General features: G+C 38.4%; 1 protein-coding gene across 1 annotated transcript in view; it reads left to right on the forward strand.

Moving 5' to 3' along the window:
• The first annotated feature begins 957 nt into the window (after positions 1 to 957).
• The window catches only part of LOC144439657 (E3 ubiquitin-protein ligase CBL-like), a 45038-nt gene continuing 26620 nt past the window's right edge, over positions 958 to 19375 (forward strand). The window contains exon 1 of the mRNA XM_078128895.1: positions 958 to 1475. Within this exon, the coding sequence (XP_077985021.1) occupies positions 1072 to 1475 (404 nt within the window). The 5' untranslated portion in view covers positions 958 to 1071. The remainder of the gene's footprint in view (positions 1476 to 19375) is intronic.

A 19375-nucleotide genomic window follows, 5' to 3' on the forward strand; every position in this document is an offset into this window, starting at 1 on the left:
GTGTCTGTCTGTCTGTCTGCCTGTCTGTCTGTGTCTCTGTGTGTGCACGCGCGCGCGTTTGCGTGCGTGCGTGCGTGCGTGCGTGTTTATGTGTGTGTGTGTGTGTGTGTGTGTGCGCGTGTGTTTGTCTATGTCAGAGTATGTAATTGTAATGTCCATGTTTGTGAATACCGATCGAATGTTGATTTTTAGTACGGGCGTACGAACAGTCAGAGGAAAATGACGACACATGAACCGAGACTAATTATTAGAAATTTCATGGATTTTTTTTTACTTATCTACATTGAAAGATATACTAGTACATCTCTGGTCACATCTATACATTGAAAGATATACATATCTGGTCACGTCTGTACATATATATTTTATTGGTGGTCTTTGTTCAAACTCAAAAGGGTACGGTACGTGCGGGGGTGCGAACAATGTCAACAAGTTTTCAGACTTTAATCAACATCTTCGTTTCCTGCTTGTCATTTGTATAATTGAAAACCATACACACATAAGCAATTCAACAGGGGTGTGGAAAGTACTAGTAGATAAACGAAATTAATTTAATATTTTCCGGTGTAATTTGGAGATATCAATTATCATATCAAATAAGCAAGTACAATGAGTGCGAGAGCTACGCCACTTCCTCTAAAATACAGTGTAGTTAATAATTCAACACCATATATTTGGATATAAATATCGAGTCCGGGCAACTGAGTTGAGTCGATTTCGAAACACGATCAACTCTGTCAGCGGATTTTTGTTTCAGATAAAATTACACGAATCGTTGACGTCTCGGGCGGATGTGTGACGTCACACAACCCTCCTCAATAGCTCAAAGAAGATCAAGAAAACAAAAACTTTTTACCGTGTTCTGTAACTTTATTGCACTGACTTGTGGGAAACGTGTCCCACCACGCCCATCCCTGCCCGTGGTAAGAAAACAAGGAAGCACGTAAATCCAAGATGGCGGCCAGCAGAAAACCTGGCGGAGCTGGCAGCTTCTTCTCTCGTATTGCCGACGCTGTCGCTCCACCGAGACCGTCAGTAGACAGAAAGACGTTGGAGAAAGCATGGAAGTTAATGGACAAAGTTGTCAAGTCTTGTCAAAATCCCAGGATGCACTTGAAGAATAGTCCGCCATATATTTTAGACATTTTACCCGATACGTATCAATATTTGAAACTGATTTGGTCGAAGAACGAAGACAAACCACAGTTTTTGAATGACTGCGAGTATTTCCGTATATTTCTTGACAATCTGATCCGCAAGACGAAACAGACGACAAAACTTTTTAAAGATGGCAAGGAGAAAATGTTTGAGGAGGGCTCCCAGTATCGCCGGAGCTTGACAAAGTTATCACTGATTTTTAGCCACATGTTATCCGAACTGAAAGCCATATTCCCGAATGGTTTGTACGCAGGGGAGAACTTCAGAATAACGAAAAACGAAGCTTCTGATTTCTGGAAAAAATCTTTTGGTTCAAGGTACGTAGTTGTAAGGGCTAGTTCAGTGCATGTCAACAGTATTTGGTGATTTTATAACTCATACCCCTGCTCTGTCCTTGGAAGTACACGACAGGAAACACCTCCTTACAAAAGTCATACCCGGAAATGATATAGTAAAGGATAGTTGAAGTGATATAAATATCAAAATTGTTACTCTTTCAGTTTCGGACTTAGTTAGGCTCTGTAAACATGAATAGGTAAGTAGTTACAGTAAAGAAAAACACCAGATTTAGTAGATGACAACGTACAATTATTGAGAAATTATTTGATGAATAACATAGGATGTCAAGTTCTATTCTAATCTAATGTTTAAACATAAAATTGTATCTCATCAGCATAGAGTACAAGACATTATTCCCTGTAGTTAGCAAGTTTTTCAGCCAGGTACTAGAGAGTGGCTTTGTTAAAATGTGTGCATGTCCATGTTAATAAACACTAATATTATGAAGACGTAATGAATTCTGACAAATTTACTACACAATTTTGCCTTTTTAACTGTTAAAACAAGTCCTATGTTTTAATAGACTCTTAAACCCACATGTACATGTATTAGTATTACCAGCTTGGAACTATTGGAGGTACAATGTATCACTTCATTGCAACATAGACACTATGATTGCAAGAATGGAGAAAACTGGACCGACTGTTCAATGGATACATTTGTCTTCATGTTAGGGAGTTATTTAGGGTTAGGCTCAGGATAGAAAGAGTTAGACTCCCTAGCATAAGTGATTTGTATCTTTTGCAATGAGTGGACACTTGGAAGTATCGTGGGTATCATTTAATGTATACTCCTTATCAGAATGGATATCAATGTCATTTTGCCTCTTTGCAACCAAGGACTTTTGAAATTGAAGATATAATGTAAGATTACCTGACACTCAGAAATAACATAAATCCAAACAAACCTAAGACCTGTACATAGATTATTTAATACCACAGTCTTTTTTGCGTAACTTTCAAAAAAAAAGATAAGAGTGAGCAAAAATACAAAAAATGTATTATTGCATTAGAAATTTTGTTCACTTTACAGCATAGTTAACAATGTACTACCTTCATTTGTTTTTTACACTTTAACAGTTCAGTACATGTTGGCAGCTTTTCTACATGTATTATTACTTTAACAGTTCAGTACATGTTGGCAACTTTTCTACATCATACATGTATGACTTTAACAGTGCAGTACATGTACATGTAGTTCATTTGATGGCTACATATCGCATGGTGGTCGGTTAGTTCATTTCATGACTACATGGTGGTTGTTCAGTTCAGTTTATGTCTACATGGTGGTCGGTTAGTTCATTTCATGTCTACATGGTGGTGGTTAGTTCATTTCATGTCTACATGGTGGTCGGTTAGTTCATTTCATGTCTACATGGTGGTTGGTTAAAAACTAGTTCATTTGATGTCTACATGGCTACATGGTGGTTGTTCAGTTCATTTGATGTCTACATGGTGGTCGGTTAGTTCAGTTGATGTCTACATGGTGGTCGGTTAGTTCATTTGGTGTCTATATGGTGGTCAGTTAGTTCATTTCATGTCTACATGGTGGTACTGGTAGTCGGTTAGTTCATTTGATGTCTACATGATGGTGGTGGCTGGTTAGTTCATTTTATGTCTACAAGGTGGTCAGTTAATTTCATTTTCTATAATATTGAGACAAAAACTATTCATTCAATCGTCTTAAGTGTAATTTCTGATTGGTTTCTGTTTTTTTGTATCAAACAGAGCTTGTTAACACTAATTTGAAATGGGCTGTGTATCAATGTAAATTGTATTGTAACAATAGTTTCAGTTTATGTGTGTGTTAGCTTATCAAGGGTTGATCTGCTATTGTTGTAGTTTATGTGTACATGTATGTCTGTGTTAGCTTATCAAGGGTTGATCTGCTATTGTTGTAGTTTATGTGTACATGTATGTCTGTGTTAGCTTATCAAGGGTTGATCTGCTATTGTTGTAGTTTATGTGTACATGTATGTCTGTGTTAGCTTATCAAGGGTTGATCTGCTATTGTTGTAGTTTATGAGTACATGTATGTCTGTGTTAGCTTATCAAGGGTTGATCTGCTATTGTTGTAGTTTATGAGTACATGTATGTCTGTGTTAGCTTATCAAGGGTTGATCTGCTATCGTTGTAGTTTATGTGTACATGTATGTCTGTGTTAGCTTATCAAGGGTTGATCTGCTATTGTTGTAGTTTATGTGTACATGTATGTCTGTGTTAGCTTATCAAGGGTTGATCTGCTATCGTTGTAGTTTATGTGTACATGTATGTCTGTGTTAGCTTATCAAGGGTTGATCTGCTATTGTTGTAGTTTATGTGTACATGTATGTCTGTGTTAGCTTATCAAGGGTTGATCTGCTATTGTTGTAGTTTATGTGTACATGTATGTCTGTGTTAGCTTATCAAGGGTTGATCTGCTATTGTTGTAGTTTATGTGTACATGTAAGTCTGTGTTAGTTTATCAAGGGTTGATCTGCTATTGTTGTAGTTTATGTGTACATGTATGTGTGTGTTAGCTTATCAAGGGTTGATCTGCTATTGTTGTAGTTTATGTGTACATGTATGTCTGTGTTAGCTTATCAAGGGTTGATCTGCTATTGTTGTACTTTATCATGTGTACATGTATGTCTGTGTTAGCTTATCAAGGGTTGATCTGCTATTGTTGTAGTTTATGTGTACATGTATGTCTGTGTTAGCTTATCAAGTGTTGATTGCTATCATCTAAGTGCAAGTTGGTCCTCTTTCTCCCTAGGGGTGTTTGTTTGTATACAACTTAGTGCAAGTTGGTCCTCTTTCTCCCTAGGAAGTATTTGTTCATGTTAGTCCCCTTTCTCCATAGGGGTATTTGTTTGTACACAACTAAATACAGGCTGGTCCTCTTTCAATAGGGGGGTCACACAAAAAATTTAACTTAGAAATACACTAAAGTTTTCTCTTTCATCTGATAGAAGTTACTTTTAAAACCAAAATACTTTTTAAATTTTCATGATCGGTTCATCCGTTCAGAAAATATAGCACTTTTGAGTGCGGAAAATTTCACAATTTTTCACCCTAAAATGATCAAAAATGCACAAGGGTATTTGTTTGTAGGTACAAGTTGGTCCCTTTTCTCCATAGGGTATTTGTTTGTATACAACTAAATACAGGTTGGTCCTCTTTCTCCCTAGGGGGTATTTGTTTGTACATACATGTAACTAAGTACAAGTTGGGAGATGGTCGATCAGACAACAATTGAAAAAAAAACAGAATCTAGGGGTAAGACAGTCCCTCGATCTACATGTATAGAGGGATTATGATACTAGTAGTGTCTGGATGAGCAATAAAGCCAAGAGAAATCTGCACATAAATGAAGCATCAAATTTCATGAAGTTTGGTATAGGATAAAATTTTGTTGTGAAAAACAGTTGTCTGGTGCAGCTACAGAATAAGTTGGTCCTGCACAAATCATGATCATGGATTGGTACTATACTTACGTGAGAACCTGGGATTGAAACCCTGGCCTTTAAGTCTCCACTGATAAGATAACACAAATGTGAGAACCTGGGATTGAAACCCTGGCCTTTAAGTCCCCACTGATATTCCAAGTAATTACTTGTTGAGCCAAACACGATTTGTTACTGCTTGCTGATTGGTCACTTACAGTGTCAATCAACTTGGGAGAATGCTCACACTTAAAAGCAAATTTAAACAGAAAGTATTATTTATAGTATAATTGTAATTTGATAACTTAATCAGGAAGTACAGATTTACATGGGTGTAAACCATAGTTTGGACATAAATCAATACTGACATATATGGTACATACATGTACTCAAATATAATTAGTTGCATACATATTAAGAAGTTAGGCTTAGAGTTAAAGGCCCATGTTTTTATCCTAGGTCATCACATTAGTTTTATCTTATCAGTGGAGCCACAAGGATTACATAGGATTATTCTGTTGTTCAGACTTCTAGACCAACTTTCATGCATAATTTTAGTCTTAATATGAAGTGGGCCAGTAAGAACCATCCTTGATAGGGATTCAAGTTTGAGTAAAAACAGTTCTCTAGTAGACCTTCATACATGTAGTTGGTAATGAATGTTGGTGTAGGATGGAAATTTAGACAAAAACAAAATCAAAAACAGTTGATTGGCAGTGGTACATATACATGTAGAGATAGAGACAAACTTGGTCTCAGACTACAAATACAAAATGTGAGCATGCTCGGCTTCACTGATACATGTAACTTGTAAGATGGTGGTAATATGAAAACCTGGGATTTAATTATGGCTCTTTAAGGCTTTAAAGCCATAGATGTCAAACCATGTTTTCGCCAAGGTTGGGCAACCGTTACCCTGGTAACAGAAATGGGGGAATGTGTAAAAGTTGCATAGTTTCCCATATAATATGCCATAACTTTGTTTGGGGATTCTGGTACTATGATAGAGGAACCAGGTAGATTTTACTTGCTTAATACCAACCTTAACGAAAACATAATCAGGTAGATTTTACCTGCTTAATACCAACATTAACGAAAACATAATCAGGTAGATTTTACCTGCTTAATACCAACCTTAACGAAAACATAATCATTGTCAGATTAAGATTGACAAAAAAGTTATTTGGTATTTCTAGCTATAGAAAATGTTAGTCCTGTTTATAACAATGAAAATATAGATACATGTAGCAGATTGTACATGTATATGTATATGTATATACAACTTTGTATCATGGAGTACAAGTGTCCACTACTCTAACAGAAATTACAAGAGGGCTCAGTATCCCTGTTACCTTGTTCATAGAGAACATAGAAATTACAAGAGAGCTCAGTGTCCCTATTACCTTGTTCAGAGAAAACACAGAAATTACAAGAGGGCTCAGTGTCCCTAATACCTTGTTCAGAGAGAACACAGAAATTACAAGAGAGCTCAGTATCCCTGTTACCTTGTTCATAGAGAACATAGAAATTACAAGAGGGCTCAGTGTCCCTGTTACATACATGTACCTTGTTCAGAGAGAACACAGAAATTACAAGTGGGCTCAGTACCCCTGTTACCTTGTTCAGAGAGAACACAGAAATTACAAGAGGGCTCAGTACCCCTGTTACCTTGTTCAGAGAAAACACAGAAATTACAAGAGGGCTCAGTGTCCCTAATACCTTGTTCAGAGAGAACATAGAAATTACAAGAGGGCTCAGTATCCCTGTTACCTTGTTCATAGAGAACATAGAAATTACAAGAGAGCTCAGTGTCCCTATTACCTTGTTCAGAGAAAACACAGAAATTACAAGAGGGCTCAGTGTCCCTAATACCTTGTTCAGAGAGAACACAGAAATTACAAGAGAGCTCAGTATCCCTGTTACCTTGTTCATAGAGAACATAGAAATTACAAGAGGGCTCAGTGTCCCTGTTACATACATGTACCTTGTTCAGAGAGAACACAGAAATTACAAGTGGGCTCAGTACCCCTGTTACCTTGTTCAGAGAGAACACAGAAATTACAAGAGGGCTCAGTACCCCTGTTACCTTGTTCAGAGAAAACACAGAAATTACAAGAGGGCTCAGTGTCCCTAATACCTTGTTCAGAGAGAACACAGAAATTACAAGAGAGCTCAGTATCCCTGTTACCTTGTTCATAGAGAACATAGAAATTACAAGAGGGCTCAGTGTCCCTGTTACATACATGTACCTTGTTCAGAGAGAACACAGAAATTACAAGTGGGCTCAGTACCCCTGTTACCTTGTTCAGAGAGAACACAGAAATTACAAGAGGGCTCAGTATCCCTGTTACCTTGTTCATAGAGAACATAGAAATTACAAGAGGGCTCAGTGTCCCCATTACCTTGTTCAGAGAGAACACTGAAATTACAAGAGGGCTCAGTGTCCCTGTTACCTTGTTCAGAGAAAACACAGAAATTACAAGAGGGCTCAGTGTCCCTAATACCTTGTTCAGAGAGAACACAGAAATTACAAGAGAGCTCAGTATCCCTGTTACCTTGTTCATAGAGAACACAGAAATTACAAGTGGGCTCAGTACCCCTGTTACCTTGTTCAGAGAGAACACAGAAATTACAAGTGGGCTCAGTGTCCCTGTTACCTTGTTCAGAGAGAACATAGAAATTACAAGTGGGCTCAGTGTCCCTGTTACCTTGTTCATAGAGAACATAGAAATTACAAGAGGGCTCAGTGTCCCTGTTACATACATGTACCTTGTTCAGAGAGAACACAGAAATTACAAGTGGGCTCAGTGTCCCTGTTACCTTGTTCATAGAGAACACAGAAATTACAAGTGGGCTCAGTGTCCCTGTTACCTTGTTCATAGAGAACACAGAAATTACAAGTGGGCTCAGTACCCCTGTTACCTTGTTCAGAGAGAACACAGAAATTACAAGAGGGCTCAGTGTCCCTAATACCTTGTTCATAGAGAACATAGAAATTACAAGAGGGCTCAGTGTCGTACAGGGAAAATATCAAGATACCAGATAGTCAGAGGTCCCTACATGTACAAATGTACATGTATATTCCAAATATAAATTTACAAACTTTATTAATGTGTTGGCCAACTTTGACATCATAACAAAGATATAACTAATTATGAACACTAAAAGCTGAACTTGGACAAAGTGTCATAAATGCTTGAATTGCAGAGCTTTCCAAGTTATGTGCCAGGAATGATTAAGTTACATGTAAATGAATATAATAACGTTTGGCCTGCCAAACCATCTATAATATTTTATGTTACATGTCATCACAAATAATGAATATTGACATTAATGCATGATAAATAGTTACAAACTGGTACATGTTGTAAGAAATGATGTCGACTGAGTATGTCTTTTAAATTAATCCTCATTCTACTAGGGATGACTTGTTTGCACATAAAAAAAACCCTACAAGTCTAGGGAAAAAATGACTAACAGTAACACCACTGTAGGAGTTTGTACCTACGGTACATGTACACACTGTGGATTATCAACTCTCAGACATAAAGAAAATACAAGTGACCAAAGGGGTCTTGTTGTTACGAGTCACTAAATGAGTAATGACAAAAACAAACACGAGACAAGTATTTTCCAGCTGATTCAAGCCAAATATTGGGGAATAATATAATTATACCTCCTCAAGCATAATTTTTGGACAGTCAAAAAATAATGGAGATGTGGAATGTTTTGAATTGTATTTTGAGCACCACAGAACCAATGTCATACAATATACATGATGTAGATGTAGATGCAAGTTGGTGTGATGTAAACTAACCAGGGTACTTTATAAATACTCATACTTTTTGTTGGAACATTTTCCTTGCCTACATTGTATGTGAGGTAATAATAATTACTTATTACATGATATAAAAATGTAAATGTTACACTTCTATCAGTGACACTGAATTATGTATATGTACAGATCTGACCTTGTTAATGTTTTTGATATATTTTATAATACTTAAAGTTATGATTAATAGCTTGTCTTAAATCAATTCAAGAGCACTCTCAGATTGTTGGCTTTCATTGTCAATTCTGAGAGATTCTGTAACAGCAAGTAGAGAAATACAGGCCCATGAACATAGTAGAGAAATACTGACCCATGAACATAGTAGAGAAATATTAGCCCATGAACATAGTAGAGAAATATTAGCCCATGAACATAGTAGAGAAATATTAGCCCATGAACATAGTACTTAGAGAAATACTGGCCCATGAACACAGTACTTAGAGAAATATTGGCCCATGAACATAGTAGAGAAATACAGGCCCATGAACACAGTACTTAGAGAAATACTGGCCCATGAACACAGTAGAGAAATACTGGCCATGAACATAGTAGAGAAATACAGGCCCATGAACATAGTAGAGAAATACAGGCCCATGAACACAGTACTTAGAGAAATATTGGCCCATGAACACAGTAGAGAAATACTGGCCATGAACATAGTAGAGAAATACAGGCCCATGAACATAGTAGAGAAATACAGGCCCATGAACATAGTAGAGAAATACTGACCCATGAACATAGTAAAGAAATACTGACCCATGAACATAGTAGAGAAATATTGGCCCATGAACATAGTAGAGAAATATTAGCCCATGAACATAGTACTTAGAGAAATACTGGCCCATGAACACAGTACTTAGAGAAATACTGGCCCATGAACATAGTAGAGAAATACTGACCCATGAACACAGTAGAGAAATACTGGCCATGAACATAGTAGAGAAATACTGACCCATGAACATAGTAGAGAAATACTGGCCCATGAACATAGTACTTAGAGAAATACTGGCCCATGAACATAGTAGAGAAATACTGACCCATGAACATAGTAGAGAAATACTGGCCCATGAACATAGTAAAGAAATACTGACCCATGAACATAGTAGAGAAATATTAGCCCATGAACATAGTAGAGAAATATTAGCCCATGAACATAGTACTTAGAGAAATACTGGCCCATGAACATAGTAGAGAAATATTAGCCCATGAACATAGTAGAGAAATATTAGCCCATGAACATAGTACTTAGAGAAATACTGGCCCATGAACACAGTACTTAGAGAAATACTGGCCCATGAACATAGTAGAGAAATACTAGCCCTTGAACATAGTAGAGAAATACTGGCCCATGAACATAGTAGAGAAAGACTAGCCCATGAACACAGTAGAGAAAATTCAAATACTGGCCCATGAACATAGAGAAATATTGGCCCATAAACGCAGTACTTAGAGAAATACTGGCCCATGAACACAGTATTTAGAGAAATACTGCCCATGAACACAGTAGAGAAATACTGGCCCATGAACACAGTAGAGAAATACTGGCCCATGAACGCAGTAGAGAAATACTGGCCTATGAACATAGTAGAGAAATACTGGCCCATGAACGCAGTACTTAATAGAAATACTGGCCCATGAACACAGTACTTAGAGAAATACTGGCCCATGAACACAGTACTTAGAGAAATACTGGCCCATGAACACAGTACTTAGAGAAATACTGGCCCATGAACACAGTAGAGAAATACTGGCCCATGAACGCAGTAGAAAAATATTGGCCCATGAACACAGTTCCCATGATATCAAATCCAAATTGTTGGAACTGGAATAAATGTTTTCTGTAAATTTGTTTCAAACATTGAAGGGGCACAAACTGAGTTTACACATGTTTGGGCATCAAATTTCAGAGTGACCTGCCCAGTAATTGTTGAGTTTAAGTTTTTTGACCCAAAGTCACATTTTTTGACCCAAATCATACACCAGTGGTAAGATATTTTGATTGAACAATTTACCAACTAGACATCCAAGGGTATTAAATACACAATATCATGGCAATCGGTCCAGGGTTTTTTGACTGTTTACACACACACACACACACACATACACATCCACACAGACAGACACACTTTGCCATGCCTATAGCACTACTGAAAGTAAGACGTTCAGTTGTGCTAAATATGACATACTGGTTCCAGGAATTCACAAATGTTTTAGCAGAAGTTGCTGGTTTATTTATCATGACAGAAGTAGGGCAATGTTTTAGACACTTGTGCAAATACTAGTACCCCGAGTATACCACACTTGCACTCGCATGTCAGACTCATAGGGTACTGTCATATATAGTAAGATGTATTTCCATTTCTGTATATGTAGCACATGTGTATCTTAAAATCTTTTTATAATTTCACATTCAAAGTTTTTTTGCCCAGTTGCATACTTGTACATGTACATGTACATATACAATGTACAAATATTGTACATCCATAATTTATCATTTCACTGTGTATACATGAAGACCTTGGTAACAAGTGGTATTTGCACAAGTGTGGCGTATGAGGGGTATTTGCACAAGTGTGGCATACTAGGGGTATTTGCATAAGTGTGGTGTACTAGGGGTATTTGCACAAGTGTGAGGTACTAGGGGTATTTGCACAAGTGTGACATACTAGGGGTATTTGCACAAGTGTGACATACTAGGGTATTTGCATAAGTGTGGTGTACTAGGGGTATTTGCACAAGTGTGAGGTACTAGGGATATTTGCACAAGTGTGACATACTAGGGGTATTTGCACAAGTGTGACATACTAGGGTATTTGCACAATTGTGGTGTACTAGGGGTATTTGCATAAGTGTGGTGTACTAGGGGTATTTGCACAAGTGTGACATACTAGGCTATTTGCACAAGTGTGACGTACTAGGGGTATTTGCACAAGTGTGAGGTACTAGGGATATTTGCACGAGTGTGGTATACGAGGGCTATTTGCACAAGTGTGACGTACGAGGGGCATTTGTATAAGTGTGACATACTAGGGGTATTTGCACAAGTGTGGCGTACTAGGGGTATTTGCACAAGTGTGAGGTACTAGGGATATTTGCACAAGTGTGACATACTAGGGGTATTTGCACAAGTGTGACATACTAGTGTATTTGCACAAGTGTGTCATACTTGTACTAGGGGTATTTGTATAAGTGTGGCGTACACCTAGGGGTATTTGGTACAAGTGTGTCGTACTACTACTAGGGGTACATTTGTATTTGCACAAGTGTGGCATACTAGGGCTATTTGTAAAGTGTGGTGTACTACAACTAGGGGTATTTGTACAAGTGCTTGTGTTCTCTGTGACCATGGAAGTTACTCAGTAGAACCCCAGGAAGGACAACTGGCTTAATCCGATTTGAAATCTTTTGTTTTAGTCCAAGTTAATCCCTTTGTCTCTATTGTGTTGAGTCCCTTTTGTACAGTCATCGCCTCCGCGGTTCAAGAACGCCCTTCTTCTGTTGTTAAGGCATTCCAAAAGCCAGGGTCGTTGCTATGCAAGCGCAGTTGAATAGGGGGGCCAATGCGACTGCGCAGAGTGTTTCAGTAGTTAGATAGCGTCACTACGAGCTTGGTCGTACCAAACATTTGAAAATCGGGCGACAACTAGATAAGTTATGAAAATTTTTAACTTCCATGCCATTTTTTGTGAGTTAATTCCACCTCCCGACCGTTTTTTTCGCGACAATCTCTGAAAGAAGTGTCTCAGTAAAATTTGAAGCGCTGATTATAAGCTTTCCGATGACACCAAAATATCTTTGCTGCAGATTGTTGCAAAGCTTAAGTGGCTGTCAAAAGTCGCCGATTTTCAAGGTTATTACGCCTTATGTTGTGATCACACCCGATTGTTTATGTTCATTTCGTTATTTACAACAGGACAACCTTTGCCGTCACACGCTATCATTGAGCCCGACTCCGGGCCCATACATACACAAAAACACTCCTCTTCCACAATAGCACTTTCAATAGTATCAGCATCGTTCGTGTTGAAAGAATTTTCCTCATAGTCAAAGTCAGAAGTCACGCATGCCATGCCATAGAATTGCTTGTCGATGGCCATGTTTTGATCAATGATGCGTCATGACGCTACCGATAATAGTCGAGAACACCCGAACAAAACCTGGACCATCAATATGCTAAGCTTGTTACGATCTTTAAAACTTGCTGTTCACACCTCAGTACTACGAAAAGAAACTTGTTTTCTTAGCAAACAGCGGAGGCGATGACTGTACCTTTGATCTATGACCAGTTGTCCTTCCTGGGGTTCTACTTCCATGCTGTGACAGTACATGTACTTTTATGAGTGTAGCTAGTGAGTGAAAGTGCAGCAGAAAACACTGCAAGCATGGGTGCAAATATCCAGAGTACCCACACTACTTGTATTCTATTGTGCTGTGCTGTGATGTGATGTGATATGATGTATTGTGCTGTGATGTGATGTATTGTGCTGTGCTGTGCTGTATTGTATTGTGCTGTGATGTATTGTGCTGTGATGTGATGTATTGTGCTGTGATGTGCTGTGATGTATAGTGCTGTGATATGATGTGATGTATTGTGCTGTGATGTGAAGTATTGTGCTGTGATGTATTGTTTTGTGCTGTGATGTATTGTGCTGTGATGTGATGTATTGTGCTGTGATGTGATGTATTGTGTTGTGCTGTGATGTATTGTGCTGTGATGTGATTTAATGTGCTGTGATGTGCTGTATTGTGCTGTGCTGTATTGTGCTGTGCTGTATTGTGGTATTGTTCTTTACACTGCTGTGCTGTACATGTGCTGTGCTATTCTGTACCATATCCTTCTGTAAAAAAATTATTAAATATCCCAAGTCAGTACAATAATGTTATGAGAATTTTGCGTGTGCATTTTATGAATGTGACTAATGATTGCTGTGATATTTGATAAATAGAATGCCATTACCCTATATCATTACTTTTAAAGATTACCTAAGGAAATTAAGAATTAATGATATAATCTGTCAGATTCAGAAGAGGATACATCAATTATGGTATAAGGTAGAAAATGTAGACAGTAGGTCTTGTTTAGAGTTTACATGTATATCAATCAATTAATCTGTTGTACACCGCTTCATCATCAAATAATAACACTTTTCTACATTTGTCACTTTCTGTCTGAATTCTAGTGAACATGTAGTAGTATGGAAATTGCTATTTTTCATCATTTTTGTCAAAAGTTTGACAATGATTAATATGTTATAGCATTTTCTCCTTCAAAATTACTTTAGACAAAATTTCTAGTTGATCTGTCACTTTTTGTAAACTTCAAACTTTTTGATAAATTTGTGTTAAGTTGGGACATTATAAGTAAAACTTAACGAGAACTCTCGCGAGTAGTATTATCTGTGATAAATTCCCTCAGTTCTCTCAAAAACAGCTCAGCTCATCAACATATTGTTTTTAACTTTACAGGTTAGCACTCATTTTGTCAAAATTACAGAAAATTTTGCAATAAATAAATGTATTTCTCTATGTGTTATTTGAACCTTTTTACAATAATAATGCTGTTTTGCACATTCAGTACATGTACATTGTTAACTTGCTGAAACATGTTTTATTTGCTAAACACTACAATAACCACTTAACTACAACTGTACATGTATGCTATGTAAGTACCTGTACCTAAATTACTTGCACTTTTGTATGTAGGCCACTCAAATAATAAATAATAAAAATTACTTATAATACACCTGTTCTCCAGATAGCTCCAGGCATTAACAATGGATTTTTAGTGGCACAATGGCCCTTCATACTTCCTCAACTCCCTAGGGAGCATTCAATCCATTGTAGCCTTAGTAAGCACATACATGTACATGTACATGTAGGATTAAAACATTCACATTGCAACCTCTATCCTACCAGGTCCCAAATTATACAGCTGGGTTGACTGAGGCACAATTGTGGTTCAAATCTTGTTAGATCTGCCCAAGGATGTTACATGTAGTGGAAATGTTAGATCTGTTATTTTGTAGGAATTCCTCCTTTTACTTTGTAATAATAGTAAAAAACAGTCTTGTATTAATCAAGCCATAATAGGGTATGCTTATACTTATAGTAAACTTATGTTCAGTCTCAAATGCTGTCACTTAAAAAACATTGTTTTGTAAGAAGATACTTGCCCAGACATTTGGCTATCTGACTTGACACAGGCTTGACAGTGTAGCCCAAAGACTTGGCTATCTGACTTGACACAGGCTTGACATTATAGCCCAAAGACTTGGCTATCTGACTTGACACAGGCTTGACATTATAGCCCAAAGACTTGGCTATCTGACTTGACACAGGCTTGACATTATAGCCCAAAGACTTGGCTATCTGACTTGACACAGGCTTGACAGTATAGCCCAGAGACTTGGCTATCTGACTTGACATACTGACTTGACAGTATAGCCCAGAGATTTGGCTATCTGACTTGACACAGGCTTGACAGTATAGCCCATAGACTTGGCTATCTGACTTGACACAGGCTTGACATTATAGCCCATAGACTTGGCTATCTAACTTGACATACTGGCTTGACATTATAGCCCAGAGACTTGGCTATCTGACTTGACATACTGGCTTGACATTATAGCCCAGAGACTTGGCTATCTGACTTGACACAGGCTTGACAGTATAGTCCAGAGACTTGGCTATCTGACTTGACATACTGGCTTGACAGTATAGCCCAGAGACTTGGCTATCTGACTTGACACAGGCTTGACATTATAGCCCAAAGACTTGGCTATCTGACTTGACACAGGCTTGACATTATAGCCCAAAGACTTGGCTATCTGACTTGACACAGGCTTGACAGTATAGCCCAAAGACTTGGCTATCTGACTTGACACAGGCTTGACAGTGTAGCCCAAAGACTTGGCTATCTGACTTGACATACTGGCTTGACAGTATAGCCCAGAGACTTGGCTATCTGACTTGACATACTGGCTTGACAGTATAGCCCAGACATTTGGCTATCTGACTTGACACAGGCTTGACAGTATAGCCCAGAGACTTGGCTATCTGACTTGACACAGGCTTGACAGTATAGCCCAGAGACTTGGCTATCTGACTTGACACAGGCTTGACATTATAGCCCAGACATTTGGCTATCTGACTTGACACAGGCTTGACAGTGTAGCCCAAAGACTTGGCTATCTGACTTGAAACAGGCTTGACATTATAGCCCAGACATTTGGCTATCTGACTTGACACAGGCTTGACAGTGTAGCCCAAAGACTTGGCTATCTGACTTGACACAGGCTTGACAGTATAGCCCAAAGACTTGGCTATCTGACTTGACACAGGCTTGACAGTATAGCCCAAAGACTTGGCTATCTGACTTGACACAGGCTTGACAGTATAGCCCAAAGACTTGGCTATCTGACTTGACATATTGGCTTGACAGTGTAGCCCACAGACTTGGCTATCTGACTTGACACAGGCTTGACAGTATAGCCCAGAGACTTGGCTATCTGACTTGACACAGGCTTGACAGTGTAGCCCAAAGACTTGGCTATCTGACTTGACACAGGCTTGACAGTATAACCCAAAGACTTGGCTATCTGACTTGACACAGGCTTGACAGTATAGCCCAGAGACTTGGCTATCTGACTTGATATACTGGCTTGACATTATAGCCCAGACATTTGGCTATCTGACTTGACACAGGCTTGACAGTGTAACCCAAAGACTTGGCTATCTGACTTGACACAGGCTTGACAGTATAGCCCAGAGACTTGGCTATCTGACTTGATATACTGGCTTGACATTATAGCCCAGAGACTTGGCTATCTGACTTGACACAGGCTTGACAGTATAGCCCAAAGACTTGGCTATCTAACTTGACACAGGCTTGACAGTGTAGCCCAAAGACTTGGCTATCTAACTTGACATACTGGCTTGACATTATAGCCCAGAGACTTGGCTATCTGACTTGACATACTGGCTTGACATTATAGCCCAGAGACTTGGCTATCTGACTTGACACAGGCTTGACAGTGTAGCCCAAAGACTTGGCTATCTGACTTGACATACTGGCTTGACAGTATAGCCCACAGACTTGGCTATCTGACTTGACATACTGACTTGACATTATAGCCCACAGACTTGGCTATCTGACTTGACATACTGGCTTGACAGTATAGTCCAGAGACTTGGCTATCTAACTTGACAATGACATACATGTACTGCCTTGACAGTATAGCCCAGAGACTATTTCTTAAATCCTATTGCATTGAAATAATAAAAAAGATTAGATAGGTCAGGAATAAAATCACAGTAACTTTTAGTAAGATTGTCAAAAATTACACTTTATTCTTCAATTTTGGACATTTGTAAATACAAATTGTTCATATATATCCTTTTGAGATTAACTGTCATTTCTGTGGCAAGTATTGCCAACATATATAAATATATATCCGCATTTGCTTTTTATTACATTTTTTATTTATTTAAACTAACAACCAACTCATGCTTAATTTGTTATGGTGTAAGAAATGTAGAATTATTTTTTTTTACTTGAATGATTAACAAATTCATCATTTGTTTTGATGAGAGTTATTATGATAAAACACAGAGATACAATTTGTACATTTATAAGTTGGTTCACGTAATCATAAATGAAAAAAATGAAGATTGAAGTGGTCACTCATTGATCTAACTGGCAATTCCTGTTCTCAATGTCAAAAAAATGTCTAAGGTTTCCACACCCCTGATATCCAGTTTAACGATCTAATTAGTAGGCTCTATGTCCTAATTATGTTTCCATGGTAATAGGAAATAATACTACAATAAATGACAGTGTTTTTGCTAAGGTTTGGGAACCCCGGTAACAGAAAGGGGGAAAGAGGTAAAACTGGTAGTGCTTCCCATGCAATGTATCATAGTTTAGGTGGGGAACCCCGGTAAAATGATGTGGGAACCCCGGTAGATTTTACCTACTTACCGCCCTTAAATAAAACACTGAATGACAATTATGTTGTCATAGTAATGGGCACCTTGAATTCTCTAGTAGGAGGTCAAATGGGACTGTCGGTATATGTACTAAAAATAGAAAGAGAAGGTTGACTATGCATATATATGTTATTGTCACTTTTACCTATATGTATGTTTATACAGTATGATAATGCATATATGTTATTGTCACTTTTACCTATATGTATGTTTATACAGTATAATAATGTATATATGTTTAGCACAGAGAGCAGAAGTGATACTATCAACAATGAAATTGAATGGTAGTTACATATGTATGTTTCTGACATGCCTTGGGCATAACATAAACCCTGTCCCCACACAAAGTCTGACATGCCTTGGGCATAACATAAACCCTGTCCCCACACAAATTCTGATCCTGTTTTGATTCGGATCGAATTAAGTTCTCCTGTCCCCATATGCCCTTAAATCGGTTGTAAACCAGTTCGAAAGTATCTCAGGGGGGTGGTTTCGATTCAGTTCAAAGTATTAAAATCGGTTCAACACATGTTTAACTTGTCGTAGTTAGGACAGGAAAAAACGACTTAGAACCTATTTACATGTGTAACTTGAATTGGTTCAATGTCCATTACCACGACTATTCAAAATCGATTCATATTGGGACAGGGCTATACTCTGACAAATTTGGTTATGTTTAAAAAGTGTTTGTGTCCATAGTCTACAGGATATGTGTGTCCATAGCCTACAGGATATCTGTGTCCATAGCCTACAGGCTATATGTGTCCATAGTCTACAGGTTATCTGTGTCCATAGTCTACAGGCTATCTGTGTCCATAGCCTACAGGCTATCTGTGTCCATAGTCTACAGGCTATCTGTGTCCATAGTCTACAGGATATCTGTGTCCATAGTCTACAGGCTATCTGTGTCCATAGCCTACAGGCTATCTGTGCACATGTCCATAGTCGACAGGCTATCTGTGCACATGTCCATAGTCTACAGGATTTCTGTGTCCATAGTCTACAGGATATCTGTGTCCATAGTCTACAGGATATCTGTCCATAGTGTACAGGCTATCTGTGTCCATAGTCTACAGGCTATCTGTGTCCATAGTCTACAGGCTATCTGTGTCCATAGCCTACAGGATATCTGTGTCCATAGTCTACAGGATATCTGTGTCCATAGTCTACAGGCTATCTGTGTCCATAGTCTACAGGCTATCTGTGTCCATAGCCTACAGGATTTCTGTGTCCATAGTCTACAGGATATCTGTGTCCATAGTCTACAGGATATCTGTGTCCATAGTCTACAGGATATCTGTGTCCATAGTCTACAGGCTATCTGTGTCCATAGTCTACAGGCTATCTGTGTCCATAGTCTACAGGCTATCTTTGTCCATAGTCTACAGGTTATCTGTGTCCATAGTCTACAGGCTATCTGTGTCCATAGTCTACAGGCTATCTGTGTCCATAGCCTACTGGATATCTGTGTCCATAGTCTACAGGCTATCTGTGTCCATAGTCTACAGGTTATCTGTGTCCATAGTCTACAGGCTATCTGTGTCCATAGTCTACAGGTTATCTGTGTCCATAGTCTACAGGCTATCTGTGTCCATAGTCTACAGGCTATCTGTGTCCATAGTCTACAGGCTATC

The sequence above is a fragment of the Glandiceps talaboti genome, chromosome 9, assembly GCF_964340395.1.
Source record: "Glandiceps talaboti chromosome 9, keGlaTala1.1, whole genome shotgun sequence".
Taxonomy (NCBI): domain Eukaryota; kingdom Metazoa; phylum Hemichordata; class Enteropneusta; family Spengelidae; genus Glandiceps; species Glandiceps talaboti.